The sequence below is a fragment of the Coregonus lavaretus genome, assembly GCF_964263955.1.
Source record: "Coregonus lavaretus genome assembly, chromosome: 10".
Lineage (NCBI taxonomy): Eukaryota > Metazoa > Chordata > Actinopteri > Salmoniformes > Salmonidae > Coregonus > Coregonus lavaretus.
The window spans coordinates 15,996,879-16,020,648 of NC_139997.1; the positions used below are offsets into that span (position 1 = coordinate 15,996,879).

The 23,770-nt window shown below is 43.8% G+C and overlaps 1 protein-coding gene across 1 annotated transcript in view; it reads left to right on the plus strand.

Annotated features, from left to right (window-relative positions):
* The window catches only part of LOC311135958 (transmembrane protein 132E-like), a gene marked incomplete at its 5' end in the record, with an annotated part of 108,120 nt that overhangs the window by 21,815 nt on the left and 62,535 nt on the right, over positions 1-23,770 (plus strand). Inside the window, one exon of the mRNA XM_084170004.1 lies at positions 20,049-20,189. Within this exon, the coding sequence (XP_084026130.1) occupies positions 20,049-20,189 (141 nt within the window). The remainder of the gene's footprint in view (positions 1-20,048; positions 20,190-23,770) is intronic.

Consider the following 23,770-nt stretch of genomic DNA (forward strand, 5'->3'; position numbering starts at 1 on the left):
TTGGCCCCAGTGATATACCCTCTGTAGTGCCTTGCGGTCGGAGGCTGAGCACTTGTCATAGCAGACAGTGATGCAATCATGCTCTCGATGGTGCAGCTGTAGAACCTTTTGAGGATCTGAGGACCCATGCCAAATCTTTTCAGTCTCCTTAGGGGGAATAGGTTTTGTCATGCCCTCTTCACGACTGTCTTGGTGTGCTTGGACCATGTTTGTTTGTTGGTGATGTGGACACCAAGGAGCTCTCAACCTGCTCCACTACAGCCCCGTCGATGAGAATGGGGGCGTGCTCAGTCCTCCTTCACTGCAACTATCTGGTGTATGTGACAATAAAACATATTTGTTTTTTGTTTTTTTATGACTATGCCGTACAGAGTTTTTCCTGTAGTCCACAATCATCTACTTTGTCTTGATCACGTTGAGGGAGAGGTTGTTGTCCTGGCACCACATGGCCAGGTCTCTATCCTCCTCCCTATAGGCTGTCTTGTTGTTGTCGGTGATCAGGCCTACCACCGTTGTGTCATCGGCAAACTTAATGATGGTGTTGGAGTCGTGCCTGGCCATGCAGCCATGAGTGAACAGGGAGTACAGGAGCGGCTGAGCACGCACCCCTGAGGTTTCTCCGTGTTGAGGATCAGCGTGGCGGATGTGTTGTTACCTACCCTTACCACCTGTGGGCGGCCCGTCAGGAAGTCCAGGATCCAGTTGCAGAGCGAGGTGTTTAGTCCCAGGGTCCTTAGCTAAGTGATGATCTTTGAGGGCTCTATGGTGTTGAACGCTGAACTGTAGTCAATGAACAGCATTCTCACATAGGTGTTCCTTTTGTCCAGGTGTGAAAGGGCAGTGTGGATCGCAATAGAGATTGCATCATCTGTGGATCTGTAGGGGAGGTATGCAAATTGGAGTGGGTCTAGGGTTTCTGGGATAATGGTGTGAACCTTTCAAAGCACTTCATGGCTAGAGACGTGAGTGCTACGGGTCGGTAGTCATTTAGGAAGGTTATCTTAGTGTCCTTGGGCACAGGGACTATGGTGGTCTGCTTGAAACATGTTGGTATTACAGACTCAGACAGGGAGAGGTTGAAAATGTCAGTGAAGACACTTGCCAGTTGGTCAGCGCTTGCTCGGAGTACACGTCCTGGTAATACATCTGGCCCTGCCGCCTTGTGAATGTTGACCTGTTTAAAGGTCTTACTCACATAAGCTACGGAGACCGTTATCACACAGTCACCCGGAACAGCTGATGCTCTCATGCATGTTTCAGTGTTACATGCCTCGAAGCGAGCATAGAAGTAATGTAGGTAGGCTCGTGTCACTGGGCAGCTCGTGGCTATGCTTCCCTTTGTAGTCTGTAATAGTTTGCAAGCCCTGCCACATCCGACGAGCGTCGGAGCCGGTGTAGTACGATTCGATCTTAGTCTTGTATTGACCCTTTGCCTGTTTGATGGTTCGTCAGAGGGCATAGCGGGATTTCTTATAAGCTTCTTGGTTAGAGTCCCGCTCCTTGAAAGCGGCGGCTCTACCCTTTAGCTCAGTGTGGATGTTGCCTGTAATCCATGGCTTCAGGTTGGGGTATGTACGTACAGTCACTGTGGAGACGACATCATCAATGCACTTATTGATGAAGCCAGTGACTGATGTTGTGTACTCCTCAATGCAATCGGAAGAATCCCAGACCATATTCCAGTCTGTGCTAGCAAAACAGTAACTGTAGCTTAGCATCTGTTTCATCTGACCACTTTTTTATGGACCAAGTCACTGGTGCTTCCTGCTTTAGTGGTGGTAAATAGACCGCTACGAAGAATATAGATGAAAACTCTCTTGGTAGATAGTGTGGTCTACAGCTTATCATGAGATACTCTACCTCAGGCGAGCAAAACCTTGAGACTTCCTTAGATATCGTGCACCAGCTGTAGTTTACAAATATACATAGTGCCACCCCTTGTCTTACCAGAGGCTGCTGTTCTGTCCTGCCGATACAGTGTATAACCCGCCAGCTGTATGTTATTAATGTCTTTGTTCAGCCACGACTCGGTGAAACATAAGATATTTCAGTTTTTAATGTCCCGTTGGTAGGATATTTGTGCCTGTAGTTTGTCCACTTTATTATCAAGCGATTGTAAGTTGGCCAATAGTATCGATGGCAAAGGTAGATTAGCCACTCGTCGCCGGCTTTAACAAACCATCTCCCTTTTTTCCACAATTTTTAACTGACTCAAGCTCACCCCCTTCCTCCCTCTCTCTCTTAGACCTCCTCTGCCTCTCTTTTTCCCTCCATTCCTCCTCCGTATTCCAAGTATAACTCTCCTTATGATAGTACTGCACTTCTCCTGACAAACATCTAGTTTTTGCCTTGTCTTGGGACACCATTTAACCAACTGTCACAATCCAAACACACGTGACTGTCTCAAACCTCTGTTTTGGGAAACTAGTACTGGTAAGCTTCATAATGAAAAAGCTTCATAATGAAAAATTCTCTAAAGGGTGAAATGATGAACACAATCTGCTTTATCTATTACCTAGTGCACAAGTTGATTGCAGGTAATTATTTAAAAAGTACTAATATTCAAAGCCCAAAAAATGTCACTTACCAGAATGCTAACAAGTACTAAGGAAACCATAATGGAGAATGCTAACTAAATGCTAATGAGCACATTGCAGTCATTTTGTACAGTTTCTGACCTAAACTATTCAAGTATACAAGTAACTCAAAGATGCTACTCACAGTTTGCTGCACGCACAAAACGTATATTAGCCAGCAAGGCTCTTGATCCTGGAGGGGATTCTCTGCTGTTACCAAGCGAATGCTTGATTTTGGAAGAAGCTAATAACTTAGCTAGATGGGTAACCAGCTATTAAATTAGCAAGCCAAATGCACAACTGCAGAGCATTTAGCACATTTTAGACAGTTAACTTAATAGTTATAAGATATCTAGCTGGCAAACATTTAGTTGTGAATTCCATACTGTAATTAGATCACCTGGTGCATGCTGTACGACAGTGAGTGACTCAAAAGGCTTTGGTCTCTCGTTGTTGTGTGCTTGTAAACAAACTCAATGTGACACTTAACTGGGGACTACCGTAAGCTACATAATAATGTGACAGGTGAAATGAAGAACACAATCTTCTTTATCTCCTAACGTATTGCACAAGTTGACTGCAGGTATTTACTTAAAAAGTAGCTACAAATATTCACATTTATTTTAAAAAAAGTCAAAGATATAATTTCAACGGTATTGACTGTATTGAAAAACTATCCCATAGCTTTTTCCAAATACCCGGTATACGGTATATTGCCTAAGCCTACTGAGTACCACTCTCGTTATTTTCAATCATAGTGGTGGCTGCATCATGTTATGGGTATCCTTGTAATCGTTAAGGACTGGGGAGTTTTTCAGGATTAAAAAAGACATGGATTGGAGCTAAGCACAGGCAAAATCCTAGTGGAAAACCTGGTTCAGTCTGCTTTCCACCAGACACTGGGAGATGAATTCACCTTTCTGCAGGACAATAACCTAAAACACAAGGCCAAATCCATACTGGAATTGCGTACCAAGAAGACAGTGAATGTTCCTGAGTGGCCGTGTTAGTTTTTACTTAAATCTACTTGGAAATCTAGGGCAAGACTTGAAAATGGTTGTCTAGCAATGATCAACAACCAATTTGACAGAGCTTGAAGAATTTTTAAAAGAATAATGGGAAGATATTGTACAATCCAGGTGTGCAAGCTCTTAGAGACTTAGCCATAAAGCTTTAATCGCCGCCAAAGGTGATTCTAACATGTATTGTTATTTCTGTTTTCATTTTCAGTAAATTTGAAAACATTTATAAAAACATGTTTTCACTGTGTCATTATGGGGTATAGTGTGTAGATGGGTGAGAAAAAAACAATCAATTTAATCCATTTTGAATTCAGGCAGTAAAAAAAAAAATTGGAATAAGTAGAGTATGAATACTTTCTGAAGGCACTGTGTACTCAAGACATGCTTGGTAGAGCATCCGGTCCTAATGTCTTCGAATGTGTGATTTTCTACGGAGAGAAAAAAACAGCTTGTCTCAGCTCGCCTTATGACGCAGCGGAGAAAATCACTTTACCTTGGTGGCTTCACAGAAGGGCTTTTGTCATTGAAGGGTGTTTTGCACAGAAATGTGGACCCCCAGCTAGAGGAAAAGCATTTTGAATGTCAGCGGTTTTGAACAGAGAACTTTAAATGATTCAAAGGAGGGGCACGGGGGTGCAAGGTAATTGGAGTACATTACCGTGCTTACCTTGACACTGACACACTGTGCTGCAGTCCAGCACCCAGGGGCTTTGCCCGGTCAATACTCTCCTGGTCTCCTTCCACCGTCACGCTTCACACTTCCCAGGGGGCCGTGCCTGAGGCTCAGAGATAAGGGGAGGCCCATTTACATGCATGCCAGTTTAAGTAAGTATCTCTCTGGAACCAGGTGGGCGAGACAGGCTGCAGGGTGCATATGTCGTGTGGCTTGCTGACACCATCACCCAGGAAGAGACACACACACACTATAATGACGCTTACACACATAGACAGATTCCAAGCACACAGAGACTGCCACACACACACACACACTACAAAGAGACTTGCTTACACACATAGATCATTTCAAGCACACAGAGACTGCACACACAGTCACAGAAGCACAAGGAGAGATATGAGCATGCAAGCACAGACTACAAGCACACAGAGACTACACACACACACACACACACACTCTGCAGAGGCAGAAGAATGCCCCATGCACTAGGAGTGCGGGAGTCTTGGAGGAGACAGGGTGGCAAATGGATATTGGATCAGAGAGGCCATGGAGTGAAGCCAGCCTCACCTGCAGCGCCCAGCCTCCCTCTGTGCCACATGTCTCTCTTGGACTCAGGGAGTTGGCATCTGACATGGAGTGTGTCCCTAATAGCACCCATTTCCCTAAGTAGTGCACTACATAGGGAATAGGGTGCCATTTGGGACACGACCATGATGTACAGTTTGTGCTGCATTTCCCCCCTCCCCTGGTTGTTGCTCAATGTTAAAGGGGTGGCACATGGTCAAGGAGCCTATCCAGCGGAAGCCCTACATTGAAGGGAATGAGTAATGGTGAACGAGGGGCTCAGGCAGATCATGCTGATGTCCATTGGAACACCAGTGGATTCAGAGGAATTAACTAGTGGGAATTTTTTGGACCGATTCCAAGGGAGGTCATTAGTACACAGGTGCAAAAGTCCATTGCTGACCGGTCTGATTTGATCTAATTCTCAACATTCCAATTACATGCTTCATGGTTAACTTGATTTTGTATGTATTCTAACACATTATAAGACTGTCAAGCCAAACTGGCTGAAATCCACTGAGTCAGTCATTTCTAATACTCAGAGATACAGTGCATTTGGAAAGTATTCAGACCCCTGGACTTTTTCCACATTTTGTTACATTACAACCTTATTCTAAAATAATCAATCTACACACAATACCCCATGATGACAAAGGAAAAATGTTTTTCATTTTATTTTTAATTCATTTAAAATAAAAAAATACCTTATTTACATAACTATTCAGACCCGAAATCGAAATTGAGCTCAGGTGCATCCTGTTTCCACTGATCATCCTTGAGATGTTTCTGCAACTTGATTGGAGTCCAGCTGTGGTAAATTCAATTGATTAGACATGATTTAGAAAGGCACACACCTTTCTATATAATGTCCCACAGTTGACAGTGCATGTTAGAGCTAAAACCAAGCCATGAGGTTGAAAGGAATTGTCCGTAGAGCTCCGTGACAGGATTGTGTCGAGGCACAGATCTGGGGAAGGGTACCAAAACATTTCTGCAGCATTGAAGGTCCCTAAGAACACACTGGCCTCCATCATTCTTAAATGGAGAAGTTTGGACCCACCAAGAATCTTCCTAGAGCTGGCCGCCTGGCCAAACTGAGCAATCGGGGGAGAAGGGCCTTGGTCAGGGAGGTGACCAAGAACCCGATGGTCACTCTGACAGAGCTCCAGAGTTCCTCTGTGGAGATGGGAGAACCTTCCAGAAGGACAACCATCTCTGCAGCACTCCACCAATCAGGCCTTTATGGTAGAGTTGCCAGACGGAAGCCACTCCTCAGTAAAAGGCACATGACAGCCCACTTGTAGTTTGCCAGAAGGCACCTAAAGGACTCTCAGACCATGAGAAATAAGATTCTCTGGTCTGATGAAACCAAGCTTGAACTCTTTGGCCTGCATGCCAAGAGTCATGTCTGGAGGAAACCTGGCACCATCCCTATGGTAAAGCATGGTGGTGACAGCATCATGCTGTGGGGATCTTTTTCAGCGGCAGGGACTGGGAGACTAGTCAGGAGCGAGGGAAAGATCCTTGATGAAAACCTGCTCCAGAGCGCTCAGAACCTCAGACTGGCGTGAAGGTTAATCTTCCAACAGGACAACGACCCTAAGCACACAGCCAAGACAACCCAGGAGTGGCCTCGGGACAAGTCTCTGAATGTCCTTGATTGGCCCTACCAGAGCCCGGACTTGAACCCGATCGAACATCTATGGAGAGACCTGAAAATAACTGTGCAGCGACGCTTCCCATCCAAGCTGACAGAGCTTGAGAGGATCTGCAGAGAAGAATTGGAGAAACTCCCCAAAAACAGGTGTGCCAAACTTGTAGTGTCATACCCAAAAAGACATGAGGCTTTAATCGCTGCCAAAGGTGCTTCAACAAAGTACTGAGTAAAGGGGTCTGAATACTTGTGTAAATGTGATATTTCATTTTTTTTTTTTTACCAGACTTTTCCCATATTGATATCTGTATATATCTGTATATTATTCACTTGGGTCGAGCGTTTGCCGTCTTCAATGGTCGCTGGCAAAATGAATGCTGCCTTTAAACAGATTATGTCACCAGAATGACTGAATACACAATATGAAACCGAATCTGCGTCAGAGATTGTATCGGAGACTTTAACTCACTCTTTCGCTCTCTACAGCCACCCATTTAATTATCATATTTTGCCATCCCCCCCATAGCATAATAAATTAATCAGCCGGCGATTGCCCCGCTATTGGCTGATGTAAAATGGTGCTTAACCTCGCCACACATATCACGTCACATTCTATGTGGCGGTGAAGTTGGCCAAATGTGCCCACTTTTCGAATACTCGAGGCGTAACGTAGATTTAGTGTAGTGATTAGCTGGATGTGACCCATTGCATGTCGATTTCCTAAGTGGTGACAGGGTTTGAACCATTTTGATTACTCAGTTACCCTCTATTGAGGGGTAATTAGCTGGCAAACCTAGCAAGGTGAATGCTAAGTGTGTATCATGAAAATTTGAGCAGTGTGAGCACTGTTTATATAAAGGCAACACAATTATTGATAAGGTAAAATAAAGATTTGCCAGTCACACCTTTGAAGAGAAACTAGAAACATGTTTCTGTATTGCAGTTGCATACAGTTGTGTATTCAGCTAATCTGAATGTCAGGGTATTTCCACTGTTCCTGAAAACGTTGGTTTTAAGCAATTCACCACCTCTCATTAGTGAAATGCCTCTATCTATTATTTGGGCATCTCAACTTGAGTTGGCCTTTCCATCCTCCGAGCAATATCACTGTTGATATTTTCCTCCGCCTGCGCTCTGATACGGCTGCACTCCAACCTCATAGCAGGCTAGGGTAAAGCCCCCATGACTGCTTTGACCATCAAGTGTGAAACATTTTTCTCAATTTTTTTCCAAAGGACCCTCAGTGGACATTCCCTTGGCCTCCCTTGGACCGAGGTCATTATGTGAGGCTGATTTAAATGAGAATACATTTGAGATGCTGGAGCCCCTTATTATTGATGCCTGCCAGCTAACTGGGGCAGATTTGTTATGGCTATTTCCTATGCTCTCTAATGGCTATTTAGTGCTGAAGCCTCTCAGCTCTGTGAGAGAGCCGTGACCCCTTTACTGTTTTATTGAAGTTATTAAATCCCAATAGACAAGCAAGAGACCCAGGGTAAAAACAGCCCTGAAATAGCTGATTGGGCTCTCTCCCTTCTCGCGCCTCATGTCTGCCTTCTCGCCTAGAATGAACATGTGGCAGCTAGTTTCTTACTCTAAAGATGTGGGGCTTTTGAAGGAATCGTTGTGTGTCCAGAGAAGTGCACCATGGAGAGATCCCCATAGGATACAGTGTTGTGGTGGGTCTCCTGGAATCCTGATACTGACTTTTGTTGAGCAGCCATTTTGGCCATCAGATGGTATCCTTACACTGCCACTAGAATATCAAAAGAAGGCACTATCAAATCTACATCTCTTCTTACTAATAAAAAACGCCAACACAACAGCTAGCCACCCTAGTGCTGTTGATTTTGTTCTCTATGCCTCGTTCTCTATGCATAACAATTGCTGCTAAGCCAATCCCACATCTCAGCACCTGTTCCTCCAGAACGTTAAGACAACACATAACGAGCCGTGCAGGATGGATTTGGCTGCTGCTCCCTCTGTGGCTCCACACTGTGTGCCCACTAAGCCCCTGGTTAGACTGTGTGTTGTCAGGGTAGGGGAGCCCTGTGTACGGCAGACAGCCGATCGGAACAGACAGCCATGTTCCAGCAGAAGTCCCAAGACCTCGGGCTCGGCATGTCATTATTGTGCCGAGGAGTCCCTCAGGGCATGATATTATGTGGTGTTTAGGAGCAGGACAAGGAGGCCAGGCGCTTCGGGAGTTGGGGGTGGTATGTGGAGAAATGGAACAGAGGAGTATAAATGTGGTGTACTCCCAATAGAGTGCTACTAATTTTTTTTCACTGGTGGCTACTGCTGAGGCTAGCTACTGCTGCTGTGCATGGCAGTATGTCATATGGCCATATTAGTTGAAGTATTGACATTAAACATAGGATATTGTATAATCAAGCTGTATCATTTGGGAATTAAATTAATCACCATACTATATTAGCGTATATTAGAGGTGCTTTTATGTGACCTTTCAAAGTATGAGAAACTCAACCAAATGTACTAAACAGCATTAGTTTTTCACCCCTTTAGGTTAATAACGTTTAATCTCATATTTAGAGGGATCCAGTTTGGCATCCAAAGTTATTACACCAACATGAATGTCAATGCTTTTAAATTCTAACACTCAATTGAAAGTGATCCTTTTATCCAATGACATGAGATTCGGTATACAACTCAGCTGTGTTGTCAGATACTATGAGGATCGCAAAAATGGCAAATATTCTGTAAGTATGCTGTGAATTAAGGTTGGATGGATGAAGCATGTAGGGAAATGTATGGGGTTTAGCAGCAATAGGCTAAGACAAGACTTATGTGACCCAAACCCTTCTCCGTCTAACATTTGGACACTTCAATCTGTAATACCAAAGCAGATGCTAGGCATTTAACTGCCTTTTCATATGCAAAACACAAGAGAGAAGACTTCATTTATTTTCAGCACACAACTCTTACAGCGGTTCAAATGGTTGGGAGAGAACGTTGGTTTATTCTCTTCGTGCCTTTTTTCGATAGGAAATTAAGTCTCTCAAATATTTTGCCAGGAGACATAAGTGAGAGAACTCATTTCCCTACAAATTGGTACACATTATTTAATATTTTGCCTGGTTCACGGCATCATTTGTTCCCATTGCAACTGATTGGTGGGCCTGTTCCCTTCCATGAGAAATGAATGATTTTACATCCATTTTTTATAATGGAAATGTGATAGAAGTGACTCTACCCAAGTGACTCTGGTTAATTTTGAACGTTTTCGTTCTTACCCTCATTTTCTTGATAAAGCTAAATACGAAGTGCATTTGGAAGTGGAACATAATTCCATCAGACTAGCCTATCTTACTTGTCGTGATTTCATGTCAATGCTTTATTTTCATATTAATGGCTTTGAAATGCTATTGTTGGTTTCAGTTGTATTAGAAATATGATGTGTCAATGCCTTGGGCATTGTGTCACATTACCTCTCTATACCTGACAAATAATCCCTACAAATAATAGGCCAGATGAGTTCTGAAGGGGGGGGATGCAAAACATGCTAGGCCTTTCTGACACAGTCAGAGCAGGCTCAGCTCAGGGTTAGATTTTGTCCTTTGTTGCTCTGCCCTGTCTCATGTAGGAGGGAGAGAAAGAGGACAGTGAGATCGAGAGAGCTTTATGCTGCTTTTATAGAAGCCTGGTTGCACAAAATAATGCTTTGTTCCATTTCAGCAAACTTGCTGTAAAAACCACATGGCCCTGAGCGTGTGAAAAGTAAATGTTCCCTCATCAGCCATAATGCCTCGTGATCTGGTCTGAGCCCTTGATGAAAGATAGATTGCAAATTGTCACGCCATTGACGACTGGTTAGGGCACTCTTCCAGTTCAGCAGTCTAGGTTTTCCACGCACGGCTTTCTCTTTTTAAAGAGGGGGTGGGGGGGTGTCGTGGGGGGGTGTCATTGTCACCCCTGTCAATGTTGTTTTTTCGCACGGCCCATGCACAAACACCCATAATCAAAAGAGTCATAAAGCACAGCATGACTGGGTTCAGAGGTGTCATGCCCATAGGGGGCACAGGGGCACGTGCCCCCTCAGATTTTGTCCTGTTTATTTTTTTTGTATTTGTATTACTTCTTATTGTTTGTTGTTCCTCTGTAATACTACTAGCCACCTAGCAATTTTATGCATTTGGCTTTAGCTAGCCCAGATAGGTTCCCAATCTCCCAACCTCATAACTAGCTACCAAGCCATTTCAGGCTATCAATCAGGTTAGAGTAGCTAGCTTGTCTAACTATCATAGCTGGCATGCCTGCTGGCAAGGTTGGTAGATTTACTAAAGCAAGCAATTACTAAATGTATTGAATAAGACTCACATTCCTTTCAACATTTTACCCAGATTTTAGCAGATGCAGAGAAGTATATATATATATTATTATTTTTTTCACCAGTCAGGAGGATACAGACAGCTCAAGAAGTATGCTTAGATATGCAGAAAAAAATAAATAAATTACACATAGATTTAAGTATAATGATTATGGCTCTAGAAAAAGCTGTTCCAGCCATCCTCACATACTTTGTGCCCCCTTAGGTTTTTGGGGTGGAACCCTGACTGGGTTCCTGTGTGTGTGTGTTGGAGTGGAATAGCCTCTTGAAATGCAATCCAAGTCATTCCGCAGCCGTCACCTGATGCCCCAGGCCTTGAGTGTTTTTGCTGAGTTTTACTATCCCGCTTAGTTTTTATTAGCTATTGCACACGCTTGAAGTTATACAGTTTGATGGCCAGTGATCGTTATCATTATCAGTGTCAGTTACAATAACGATCAACTGCGCTGCCTCCGCGTTACGCTTCATTTGGCCGCTCCCACTTTTCAAACCACCTTCGAAAATGAAGTTATATGGAAGGTGTGTAGCATAGATCCCATATTGACTTTGAATCCCAGAGCCCAGCGCATTTTGCTTTGATTGTATATGGAGACCTCATTTGAGGCAGCCTGATTGTGTTGATTTTGATTGCAAAAATGGCCGTCCTGGGCAACGACTGTCCAAATTCACTATGGGTGTGTAATCGCTGGCCAGGGGAACCAACCAACCAATATGCAGCCAGCTATATCTCCCTACGCTTTAGCTCTCCTCCTCCAACTGCAAGAGTGGTGAGCCGGATAGCACTGCCTCCTTATCAGCGTTTAACTCAAGGCACAGTCATTTGGATCATTTGGCAAGAAAGGTAATTAGAGTGGTGGGGGTGAGGAGACAAAGAAGAGCGAATGAACGAGAAAAAGGGAGGCAGGGAGGATAAGAAAGGGAGCAGATAGAGGGAGCTGAAGCAGAGCGATTTAACAGCAACCTGGGGAAATAGATTAAGCCTAGGTTGCCGTGAGGACAGGTCGGAGTATATTAAACAGAGTCACGTTTCCACCTGGAGTTGAGGCGGAGGTCGCAGGGAGTAATGGTAACATGCCATTAGGAAGCACGATGAAGTGCTACTAGTCAGCTTTATTTCCTTTCAGTGTTTTTCTCTATCTCTGTTTTTTGTGGAGAGATGCTTAATGACTTAGGGGATGTTGAATTGTTTTACTCATTTTCAAGACTTTGCCCAAACTGCGTATCATTTGTTGATAAATCACCTGGCTATGTGGGTCTGAAGCACCTGCCTGAAGTCTAGAAATGGGAAAAAGATTACCACAGTCCAGATAGGGTATCTGGCAAACTAGCGATTGTCCTTTTGAATCAAGCTTGAAATCGCAGCATACCTTATCATGTGAGGATCACATTTTGCATTTATTAACATCAAAACCTCACCCAATATAACTTTAACACCTTCCCCACCCATTATGTCTCTCATGGCCCCACTTCGGCATCCCCCTTTCTCCCAGTGAGCAGAGGGCCACCTGGTGGCTTCTTCATGGAATTCCACTTCCACAACACCCATATAGTAGAACTAGGAGTCTGAGAGGCTGTGTTGCAGGGCAATAAAGGAGGAGGTTGCGCCAGTGAGTAGCTGTCTTCTCCATTTACTGTCTATAAGGAAGACAGCTCTCCATTCCGCTGGGGGAATATGAAAATGCCATTATCTTTATAGGCGCTGGTCAATACAGGCCATGAACACTACATGATGGTGTATCAGGGCACCCGGCGTAGCAGGTTTGTTTGACGAATTACCTATTTCTACAGAGCCCCTGATTAGACCGACAAGCCACCAGCAATATCTAGTAAAAGTTTAATTTACCAGCAATGTGTTGGAAGTGATTTATTTAAGAGGTGATAGAGAGAGGGGTGAAGGAGGAAGGGAATCGTGCACAAGAGTAGAAAGGGGAGGTATGGTTGACAGAGAACAGTGTGAACATAATGAGAGTTGGTGCGTGAGAGAAATTGATGAAAAGAGGGTTCCTTTGGAGAACCGAACTGGCCCACTCACAGCAGCAACAACAGCATGAGGCATCACTGTTTAGAAGCTCTGGGTTTGTGTTGAGAAGCTGCGTGCTCGCCAATCCCCACTGGTATCATCTTATGTAATCGTTCAATCAATTGGTGAGAGTTGTTTTTGTCTTTTAGTTTTCATTTTTGTACCGAACGCTTTAAGAAGTGTGTGGGGCCTTCCAAAAACAAGCTGATCCAAATCGAGGGATTGCCCCTTTATTCCTCTTGTTTCCTTACTCTGTCAGTCCATCCCAGGTCTCTTGTATTTCCTCTGACATTCAATGAGCATTGGATATAATCTGATATTTTGTTGATCTTTAGAAGTGCTCAAAATGAAATTTATTATATATAGATATTTTTTACTTGTTACCCCTTTTTCTCCCCAATTTCATGATATCCAATTGGTAGTTACAGTCTTGTCCCATCAAAGGTCGAGAGCCATGCGTCCTCCGAAACATGACCCTGCCAAGCCGCACTGCTTCTTGACACAATGCTCGCTTAACCCAGAAGCCAGCCGCACCAATGTGTCGGAGGAAACACTGTACAACTGGCGACCGTTTCAGCGTGCATGCGCCCAGCCCGCCACAGGAGTCGCTAGAGCACGACGGGACAAGGACATCCCGGCCGGCCAAACCCTCCCCTAACCCGGACAACGCTGGGCCAATTGTGTGCCGCCTCATGGGTCTCCCGGTCGCGGCTGGATGCGACACAGCCCGGGATCGAACCTGGGTCTGTAGTCATGCCTCAAGCACTGCGATGCAGTGCCTTAGACCGCTGCGCCACTCAATCATTTTACCTTGTCAAGTGTATCAGTATTCAAATTACTCACAGAGAGTCACCCAATCACAATGTGACAACTTGCTTTTGTTCTTGCAGCATTCATATATGTGTAAACACCTCACTTTCTTTCTCTCTCTCTCTCTCTCTACACACAGTATATATTCATCCTTGCCATGAGAAGTATTTTGTATCACTTTTTTCTCCTTTGTGGGATGGTTTGTCAGTGTCTCTTATCATCAAATGCCTAGTAGCCTTTGGCTATTGGTAGATGTATCTGCTGGTATTCAGCACCACAAACCATAGGACTCCTGAACTTTTCTTTATTCACCTTTGGACTGGGCCATTTTTAACACGAGCCTGGGCCACAATATCATTATATATATATGCATAGTGATGTGAACTCTGAAAATGTCAGCAACTTGGTTTCAGAGAAGCCCTGATTTTCTTGTTTTCTGTGTCTGTTGGCAGTGCTGAGTTCTACTCGCCTTATCAAATAAATTGGAGAGCGGCTTTTTCCCGATTGCCTCCACAGAAAGGTTCTGGCTCACCCAAGGGTCTTCTGCTCATGGCTCCGGCTGATGGGAAAACTACTTAGAATAATTGTTTTCCAGGAGGACGGATTCCCAGCCACCGTCGTCCCTGCCACCGCCATGCAGTGCCTGTGTGTGTGTATGTGTGGTTTATGTGTGTGTGTGTGTGCGCCTATCTTTGTGTGCGGGCCTGCGTGTGTATCTGTGGTTTGTGTATGTGTGCTTTGTGTGTGTGTGCACCTGTGTTTGTGTGTGCAGATAGCTGCATCTGCATCAGTGCCGTCAGGGTGTGTGTTTGTGTGCCTGAGTGTGTGCACCTGCATGTCTGTGGTTTGTGTGTGTGTGTGCGACTGTGTGTGTGCACGCCTGCGTGTGTATCTGTGGTTTGTGTGCGTGTGTGTTTGTGTGTGCAGATGGCTGCATTTGCATCAGTGCCATCAGGGCACAGATAAGGGAGTCTCCACTTGAGGGAAAACACATCAGCCCACCTCACTACTTAAAGTTAAGACAGGAGCCGTACCTGCACTCTCAACCTCTCCTCCCTCCCAGGCCTGCAGCTTGCCAGCAGCCTTTGTTTTGGTTACTGTAATTGCATTTCATTGTAAGTAGTCAGGAGCCATATTTGAAACAGCTGTTGAGACTCTTGTCGTGATTGTAATGAGGCAGCTCTACATCTTCTCTGATTTGGTTTTCTTAACTTTTTCCCTGCCATGACCCCTAGATAAGTCAAAACAAGGTCCAAAGCTGATTAAACGAAGTGCAAGCTTTTATCATCTCAAATAATCAGGATAACTTAAAATTTGTTTTGCATTTTGAGATTGGTAGTTGGATAGTTACGAATACAAACATGACTGTCATTATTCGGTTACCCTTTCCTGCGTTTGTCAAAACTGTGGTTTTCTCTTTTTTTTATGCACGCTCATATGGAGCCCTATCAGATCGACAGTTATACGCCCCTATACTTTGCATCTTCAAAGAGCCTCAAGAAAACTATTATCCATGCCTTTGGTCCTTTTCTCCTAAGATGATTTGTCAGATTAGTGTAAATCCTGACTGCCGGGTCATCCCTCGCTGTCCACGTCCCTTATCATCTTTTGTTTTAGCGAGAGATTAATGAAGATGCTGATAATTCCCGACCCATGGCGGTTGGCCCTTCACGTGGCCTGGGCTGGTCACTCTGTTTACCATCAGACGAGCATCAGCAGTGTGACGAGTGCATCAGATCTTTTTGCAGTGCCAGGCATCTTGTTGCAAAGCGAACATCTGTCCTGATGCCTGCCCGCTGCCAATTATGGCAGAATGTCCACATGGCTAGAGAGGGAGGTTGACATGGCCTCGTATTGATGTTCCTCTCATATTCCCACAATAATGAGCAGGAGGCATGTGCTGCTTCCCCGAGGCAATGCAAAACTAAGGTCTCTCTCTCGCTCTCTCTCGCTCTCTCTCGCTCTCTCTCGCTCTCTCTCGCTCTCTATCTCTTTAGTCAACTTTGATATAATGTACAGGTATGAGGGATATCAGAAAGGACTATGGTCAACATTGTATTTTATGCTGAACCAAGATCTGGTATACACAATATCTGAGATCACAATACTACAATTCAGTAAATAACTACTTATGAACTACTTGTGGACCCTCAATGAACCCCTGTTGAATGGTGTCTTTGTGTGAAAGGTTATTTAATACTCTCTTGTGCTATTTTCTACAGCAGTCACTTGCAGCACACCCTGTAAGCATAATCCATGGTTGTCGTGGCAGTTTTGAAATAATAGCTTTGTCAGTGCAATTGTGGAGTGGCACCTGAATATGTTTGAGCCTCACATTACACCAAGCTGCCAATTCAAGGGTGCAAAGCCCTGGAAACATACAATAAGATTTCGCAAGCTTCCTTAAACATATCATACATTTCAAGCTGTTATATCACGGACAGCCAAGCGCGTGATTGAATCACGTCACATGAAACGGGCACTGCGTCAATCACAGGGCCAAGGACAAGCATACCTTGAAAGCTAAATAATATATTGTCATGGAATGGGAATTTGTTATGACTGCAGAACTCTAAGTGGCGAAGTTGTCTGTAAAGTGGCCTCTCAGAGAAATGAATGGCGCTTCAGTCGACAGCTGAGTGGGAAAAGGCTTCTCTGACCAAATTTAGCTGTCAAAGAGGCCCTGTTTTTGCAGTAAAGCAAAAGGGATTGCAGATTATGCCTTTGAGATATTCTAGTGCTGACATTTTAGTTCCTATTTATTTACTTTTTTGCCTGCATTTGCCCATCGAGGTCTTCCGAGGGTACCATTAGAGTTTAGGCCTCCCAAAAGTGGCACTGCGCTTAATCTGTGAGCTGTTGTCACTGCCACCATGGTCAAATGTTTGGTTTTGGCACTCCCCACCGCTACCTCTAGTAACAGCCAAAAAACGGAAGTGCAATCTGTGAGTGGTCTCTAAACAAAGGGTTTGTTGTGAATACTGGATAATTTCACACACAGGCATTGTGCTAACAGTTAAGCAGAGCCAGGAGAGTTGTGTCTGGGAGAGCCTGAAAACGGGGAAGGAAAGTAAGGGAAGAGGCGGATATGGCTGGATTGGGCGCTAGACTTGAACCTAAAGAACAATCAACGGTGTTTCTATTAATATATTAGTTTCCAGTTAAAACCGTCTCGTTACTGTAATTTGACTGTTGTAAAAGTGAAGAATAAACATAGCCCCATTACACAACCTGGATTAATACTGCCTATTATTAATTGATTCAAATGGCTTGAAACCACATTAACAACCGAGTCTTGGTGTTGACTCCTTGCCAACTTTGACCAGTTAGAGTCCCACTGTGTTCTGTCTTGTTTACCGGGAGGTGGTCTGCTCATCATAGCTTGGTACTGAAGTTGACACGTGGAGCTGGACTAGATCTTTAGAGCCGTCTTTTTTCATCTGAACCAAACCAATCCAACTCTGTTTGTGGGTTTACTGGTTGGAAGGGGCACACTCCAGGTGTGCACAATTCCTCCACACAGATTCACTCCCTAGGGAAAGATGCGTGTGATAACTGCGTACAGAGATTCCAATCTTGCCTTGCACCTTCAGAGATTTAACATTTGAAAAGTGGGAATGTGCCACATCATAAATGAAGGTGTATTTTCCAGACGGCGGGCAGCAGTGGAGAGCTGGAGATAAGAGAAAACCAAGGCCTCATTGAAAAACATGGAGCTGTAGCCTCCTCTATTGGTCATGGTCCAGTCATCAAAGTTGCGGCGCCGCCGCTTTTTTAGGTGAGTGCAGAGGGAGCAGGCAGTTCAAAGGCAAAGGGAGGAAGCGTTTGAAAACCAGTTGGGGGGTTTGGTCAGCCTTTAAATATGGTTACGAGAACCTGAAGAAATAAGGTCAGAATTCTGATGGATAGGTTGCAGAACAACCTGCCAGACATACTGATGACTCTCATCCTCCCCAAGTTGCACAATGGGAAGGAGTTCGCTCTTTTGACAAGCCTTAACTGTATGCATCATCATATTATGTTAATTTGTTACTATCAGACCTCTGCAAAACACACAATTTGGTTCACCGCTGTGTCTGCCACCGCACTGCAACAATAATTTCCATCGGCAAGAAATGAGTCAATTCTGTATCAGATGTGAACATTGCCAGCTGCAGGTTTTTGATTTGCGATCCCCTCTGATATCTCCTTGGCTCGAACATTCAAATTTTCCCAGCATGTCCCACTTAAGAACATATCCCTGCCAGCCAGATTTTCTCCTTCTCCTTTCTTCCGGTTCTTCAGCTGCACGGCTCTGTGCTGACTGTCGAACCTCAAAGCTGTTTACTTGGGAGTGTTAAACAAGATAGATATCGGAGTGCTCGAGATGATTGTTGAGATTGCTGTTCATGATCCAGAGGCAAGGAGCGCCTGTCACTCAATATAGTTTCCTTCCGTTGCATAGAGCCATCACTGGATTGTTGTATTTGAAAGTGTTAACCACACTCTTTGACAATCTGAGCAATTTATTCAAGACTAAATGGATGAAAGGCTATGGCACCACTCCACATTAGCTAAATGTGCTAAACAAAATGATTCTCCATAGGTTACATACAAGAGTTAATTAAAACACGTTGAGGGTTAAAGATAAGTAATTTCTTAAATGGTCTTTCAGAGCATAAGTTTGCACTGAAAACATTTAGGACCGCTAGTGTGCAGTCTTATACGAATTAGATATATATCCTTGAAGGATTAGGAGCATTTAGAGCTAACCGCTCCTGTTTAGCAGTCAGCCACTTAATAGAAGTTGCCATGCATGGCAGACGGCATCTGTGTGGAATTAATAAATAATAGTAGTGTCTTAGCCGAAGTAGTTCACACAGGCTGCTCCATTTTCCTCTATCAGAGCTGCAAAGCTGGAGAGAGTCTTACAGAATCAGCGCTTATTACTAGAACCTTTCTGATTTGCTACGCTCACTCATTACTCAGCTTTGTGCGAGTGCTAGGACAAGCTCAATTCACATGGTGCACCCCAGGGTAATACCTCATACCCTCTCATTCATATGGGGAAATTAATCGGAGTCACTGAAATGGATCATAGTCTTAAAAACACTAGCGCATTACAATATTCGAGCTCTCTCAAAAGATTATGGAACCAAAGAATATGGAGTGGATTTGTATCGTTTGCCTGATGCTTAATATACAGTTGGCTGGATGAGAAATACTCTCAAGTGTGATAGCCTTTGTCTTTAGATCTGATGTATCACCAAATTGTCCATCTACATCAGTGGTCACTAACCTTTTCGAAGTCAAGATCACTTTTGGAGTCAAAAAGCAAGCCGAAATCTACCGCTCAGATGTTTTTTTAAACATGACTTAAATAATGTAAGCCTATGCAACATTAACCTAATAAAAATAGTTCTGCAGGAATGATGGTTGTGCAGTAAGCCTAATACATTATCACAGCATATTGGCTATGCTTGGCCTACCAATGTTGTTCTCCTCAGACCATATTATACAGTAACTCGAGCTTTGATAACAAAATAGATCAGTTATATTATAACTTGCAAGGCACAGCTGAGCATAAATTGAAATAATTTGCTTTTATATTTTACTGGACTGACGGTGCCTGCATCTGATAGTTAGTCTCAGAGGAGGGAGAGAGCAGCAGAGGGTCTGCCTCTCACAGTCCCTGCTCTCTCCTTTCCTCCGGTGAGACTGACCAGAGAGAGGGGACACTGTCTTCCACCTGATGGTGAAACTCGAGTCGCACCACATTATTTCTGCCTTATGCACAAATTAATGTTGGTCCTATGACCAGAGAAAGTGAAATATTCCTTGATATACAAATAGACACGACAAGCTGCTAATAATAAAAATGCATGCCTACCGATACACATTCATTGCAGCTGCAGTGCTGGTTGTAGCGCAAGTGGGAGTAGGGAGAAGCGCGTGTTATGTTTTGTAAAAGTGTTGACAGTGCTGAATAAAAACATGAACTCGCTCTTTACTGTATTCTTTGACAATCTCTCTCTGGCTATGGTTTTCAAAGTTATTAAATTTCATGTAGGCTAGTATCAAACTTTGCTGTGGGGTCGTGGAAGCTGTAGGCTCAGTGATTTAAGCTATCCGATTGAAGAAAAAAAAAGGAGTGCAAGGCTTCATCATTGACTTTTCCACAGAAATGTGATTGACTAGGAATGCCGCGATCAACCGGTTGGTGACCACTGATCTACATTAATTGTCAATGATTGATCTTTCTAAATTGCATTTGCCCCAATGTAATACAGTGCACATGATGGAACTATAGCATAAAAAGAAACCGACAACCTCTGACCTCGCAGATAAATCATGGGCTGTTCATAAAGTTGATTTATTCCTTTTATCTGTCGATTACAGGGTCAAGGCGAAGAAAGGGGTGAATCTACTGCAAACCAAGTCGAAGAATGCCCAGTGGACTGTGGACTGGGATGTGCAGTCCGGGGCAAAGCATTCCATCACCACTATCAACGTGAACAAGAACAAAGGAGTACAAGCCGGGTAAGTCAACAGCCTTAGGACTAAACACACAACATACAACATCCACCCAAATACCACAGAGTGAGTGAGGTGGTCGTGCCCAGCACACTGGTAAAACCGTTATAATGGTTTGTTATTTGAAAGATGAAACGAGACGTCTTCAAAACGTATTCTTGGCTGCAGTAGTGCTCTCAGGTTACTTGCTTATAATAATGTCATCGTTGTCTGTGATCAGGCCTACCGCCATTGTGTCGTCAGCAAACTTAATGATGGTTTTGGAGTCGTGCTTGGCCACGCAGTCGTGGGTGAACAGGGAGTACAGGAGGGGACAAGGCACAAACCCCTGAGGGGTCCCCGTGTTGAGGATCAGCGTGGCAGATGTGTTGTTGCCTACCCTTACCACCTGGGTACGGCCCGTCAGGAATTCCAGGATCCAGTTGCAGAGGGAGGTGTTTAGGGTCCTTAGCTTAGTGATGAGCTTTGTGGGCACTATGTTGTTGAACGCTGAGCTGTAGTCAATTAACAGTATTCTCACATTGGTGTTCCTTTTGTCCAGGTGGGAAAGGGCAGTGTGGACTGCGATTGAGATTGCGTCATCTGTGGATCTGTTGGGGCGGTATGCGAATTGGAGTGGGTCTAGGATTTCCGGGATGATGGTGTTGATGAGCCAGGTTACCTTTGCTTTCTTGAGCACAGGGACTATGGTGGTCTGCTTAAAACATGTACAGTACCAGTCAAATGTTTGGACACACCTACTCATTCCAGGGTTTTTCTTTTCTTTTTACTATTTTCTACATTGTAGAAAAATTGTGAAGACATCAAAACTATGAAATAACACATATGGAATCATGTACTAACCGAAAAAGTGTGGGGACTGTGTGAATCAGGCCTTCATGGTCGAATTGCTGCAAAGAAACCACTACTTAAGGACACCAATAATAAGAAGAGACCTGCTTGGGCCAAGAAACTCGAGCAATGGACATTAGACCGGTGGACATTTTTTCTTTCGTCTGGAGTCCAAATTGGAGATTTTTGTTTCCAACCGACGTGTCTTTGTGAGACGCGCTGTGGGTGAACGGATGATCTCCGCATGTGTATTTCCCACCGTAAAGCATGGAGGAGGAGGTGTTATGGTGTGTTTTTTTTTCTTCTGGTGACACTGTCTGTGATTTAATTAGAATTCAAGGCTCACTTAACCAGCATGGCTACCACAGCATTCGATACGCCATCCAATCTGGTTTGGGCATAGTGGGACTATCATTTGTTTTTCAACAGGACAATGACCCAACACACCTCCAGGCTGTGTAAGGGCTATTTTACCAAGAAGGAGAGTGATGGAGTGCTGCATCAGATGACCTAGCCTCCACAATCACCCAACCTCCACCCAATTGAGATGGTTTGGGATGAGTCGGACTGCAGAGTGAAGGAAAAGCAGCCAACAAGTAATAAGCATATGTGGGAACTCCTTCAAGACTGTTGGAAAATCATTCCAGGTGAAGCTGGTTGAGAGAATGCCAAGAGTGTGCAAAGCTGTCATTAAGGCAAAGGGTGGCTATTTGAAGAATTTGTTTAACACCTTTTTGTTTACTACATGATTCCAAATGTGTTATATCATAGTTTTGATATCTTCACTATTATTCTACAATGTAAAAAATAGTAAAAATAAAGAAAAGCCCTTGAATGAGTAGGCGTGTCCAAACTTTTGACTTTTAGTGTAGGTATTACAGATTCAGTCAGGGAGAGGTTGAAAATGTCAGTGAAGCCACTTGCCAGTTGGTCCGCATGCTCTGAGTACCTTTCCTGGTAATCCGTCTGGCCCCGCGGCCTTGTGAATGTTGACCTGTTTAAAGGTCTTGCTCACATCGGCTACGGAGAGCGTGATCACACAGTTGTAATGTTGATCCCAGACAATCACTGTTCTGATATCCAGAAGCTCTTTTCGGTCATAAGAGACTGGAGCATCAATATTATGTACAAAATAAGGGACAAACGATGCGAAAAAACACACAAAATACCACAATTGGTTAGGAGCCCGTAAAACGGCAGCCATCCCCTCTGGCGCCATTCTATGAAGGCACATCACAGCAATCGGACTGCTTTTTCCAATATCAGTACTAGCCTACCTCTTAGAATGCATGCCCAAGACATTGGATATTGGATCAGACCATTGATCTGAACAGTCCTGAAACACAGGCCCTCCATTTTGGTAGAAAGCAAGAGAAACAGACAGTGACATTACCTGAATAAAATATCAGCCAGTTCTTTCTCCATAGGGCTCTTAATGTCTGCCTTTCTCGCTATATTTAGCGGACTGTGTCAAGTCATCTTTACCATCCTGTCACCATGTTGTAAATCCGGTCCAGCTACAATAAAGACACGTTGTGTCATCCACCTTTTGTCAGACACCCAGTCAAAAGTCATGAAGATATTTTGGGTATAGGAAAAGACAAAGGTGTATTAGTGATGATATGATTTTTGTGGATACCAATGTTTGTATGGAAAGATGGAATTGTTAATTTGTGTGAATGGGGTTTGGTTTATTTCTCGAACTTGGATAAACCATCATGTATCAAATGTGGTAAGATAAACTACAAGAGGAAACAAGCGCTATATTGATCCTATTGCATCATTAACCTGCGACAATGTCCCCAAGTTCATTTGTTACTAATGTGTTTTGCCTACATTTTAGAGCCAGGTAACAGTCTCTGAGGATAAATAGTAGGCAATTTCCTATTTTCATTTGATTTGGCCTTCTAGCTGTTAAAAGTAAATAAAAACAATAGAATCAGGCCCACTTTATCCAGCTAAGTGCAATAACATTAATGGGGGGACCTGTTGGAAGGCACATTTAACTGTGATATAGTTCTGCCTTTTTGTGCCGACTTTGGTATATATTTGAGATAATGGATCATGCTGGGCTGCTTTATAAATTTGCCCACAAATGTAATGTGAGTAGATCAGTGCCAAAGATGGTCCCAGTTATATTATAATATTAAGCCTAATAGGTTTAAAGCCTTCATTTGACATGGTTTGGCATAACATCTAGGCCAATAATTAATCATATTTTCATCTTCAACCATAAAGCGTGATCAATCTTCTGGGCGAAGGCAGCGCTTGGGAGCATTTAGCATTTCCTGCTAGAGGAAAACATTACTTTCTTCCATAGCTTGGTTACACGTGCTGTCACGCCCTGGCTCTGGGGACTCTTGTATGTTGAGCCAGGGTGTTAGTTTCTTTGTGTAGTGTCTTTGTTTCGTTTTCTATGTTCTGTTCTAGGTTTTGTGTTTCTATGTTGGCCGGGGTGGTTCTCAATCAGAGGCAACGAGAATCAGCTGTTGCTTGTTGTCTCTGATTGGGAACCATACTTAGGCAGCCTGTTGTGCACTTGTGTTTTGTGGGATCTTGTTCCGTGTTGGTTTGTGTTGTTTACCGAGGACTTCACGTTTCGTTTTGTTGTTTTGTATTCATTGTTTAAGTACACTATTAAAAAGATGTACGCATATCACGCTGCGCCTTGGTCCGTTACTTCTTACGACGAACGTGACACGTGCGTTATTCAAGGAACTAAGAATAGTGACTGCTTTTAATGTCAACCATGTGAT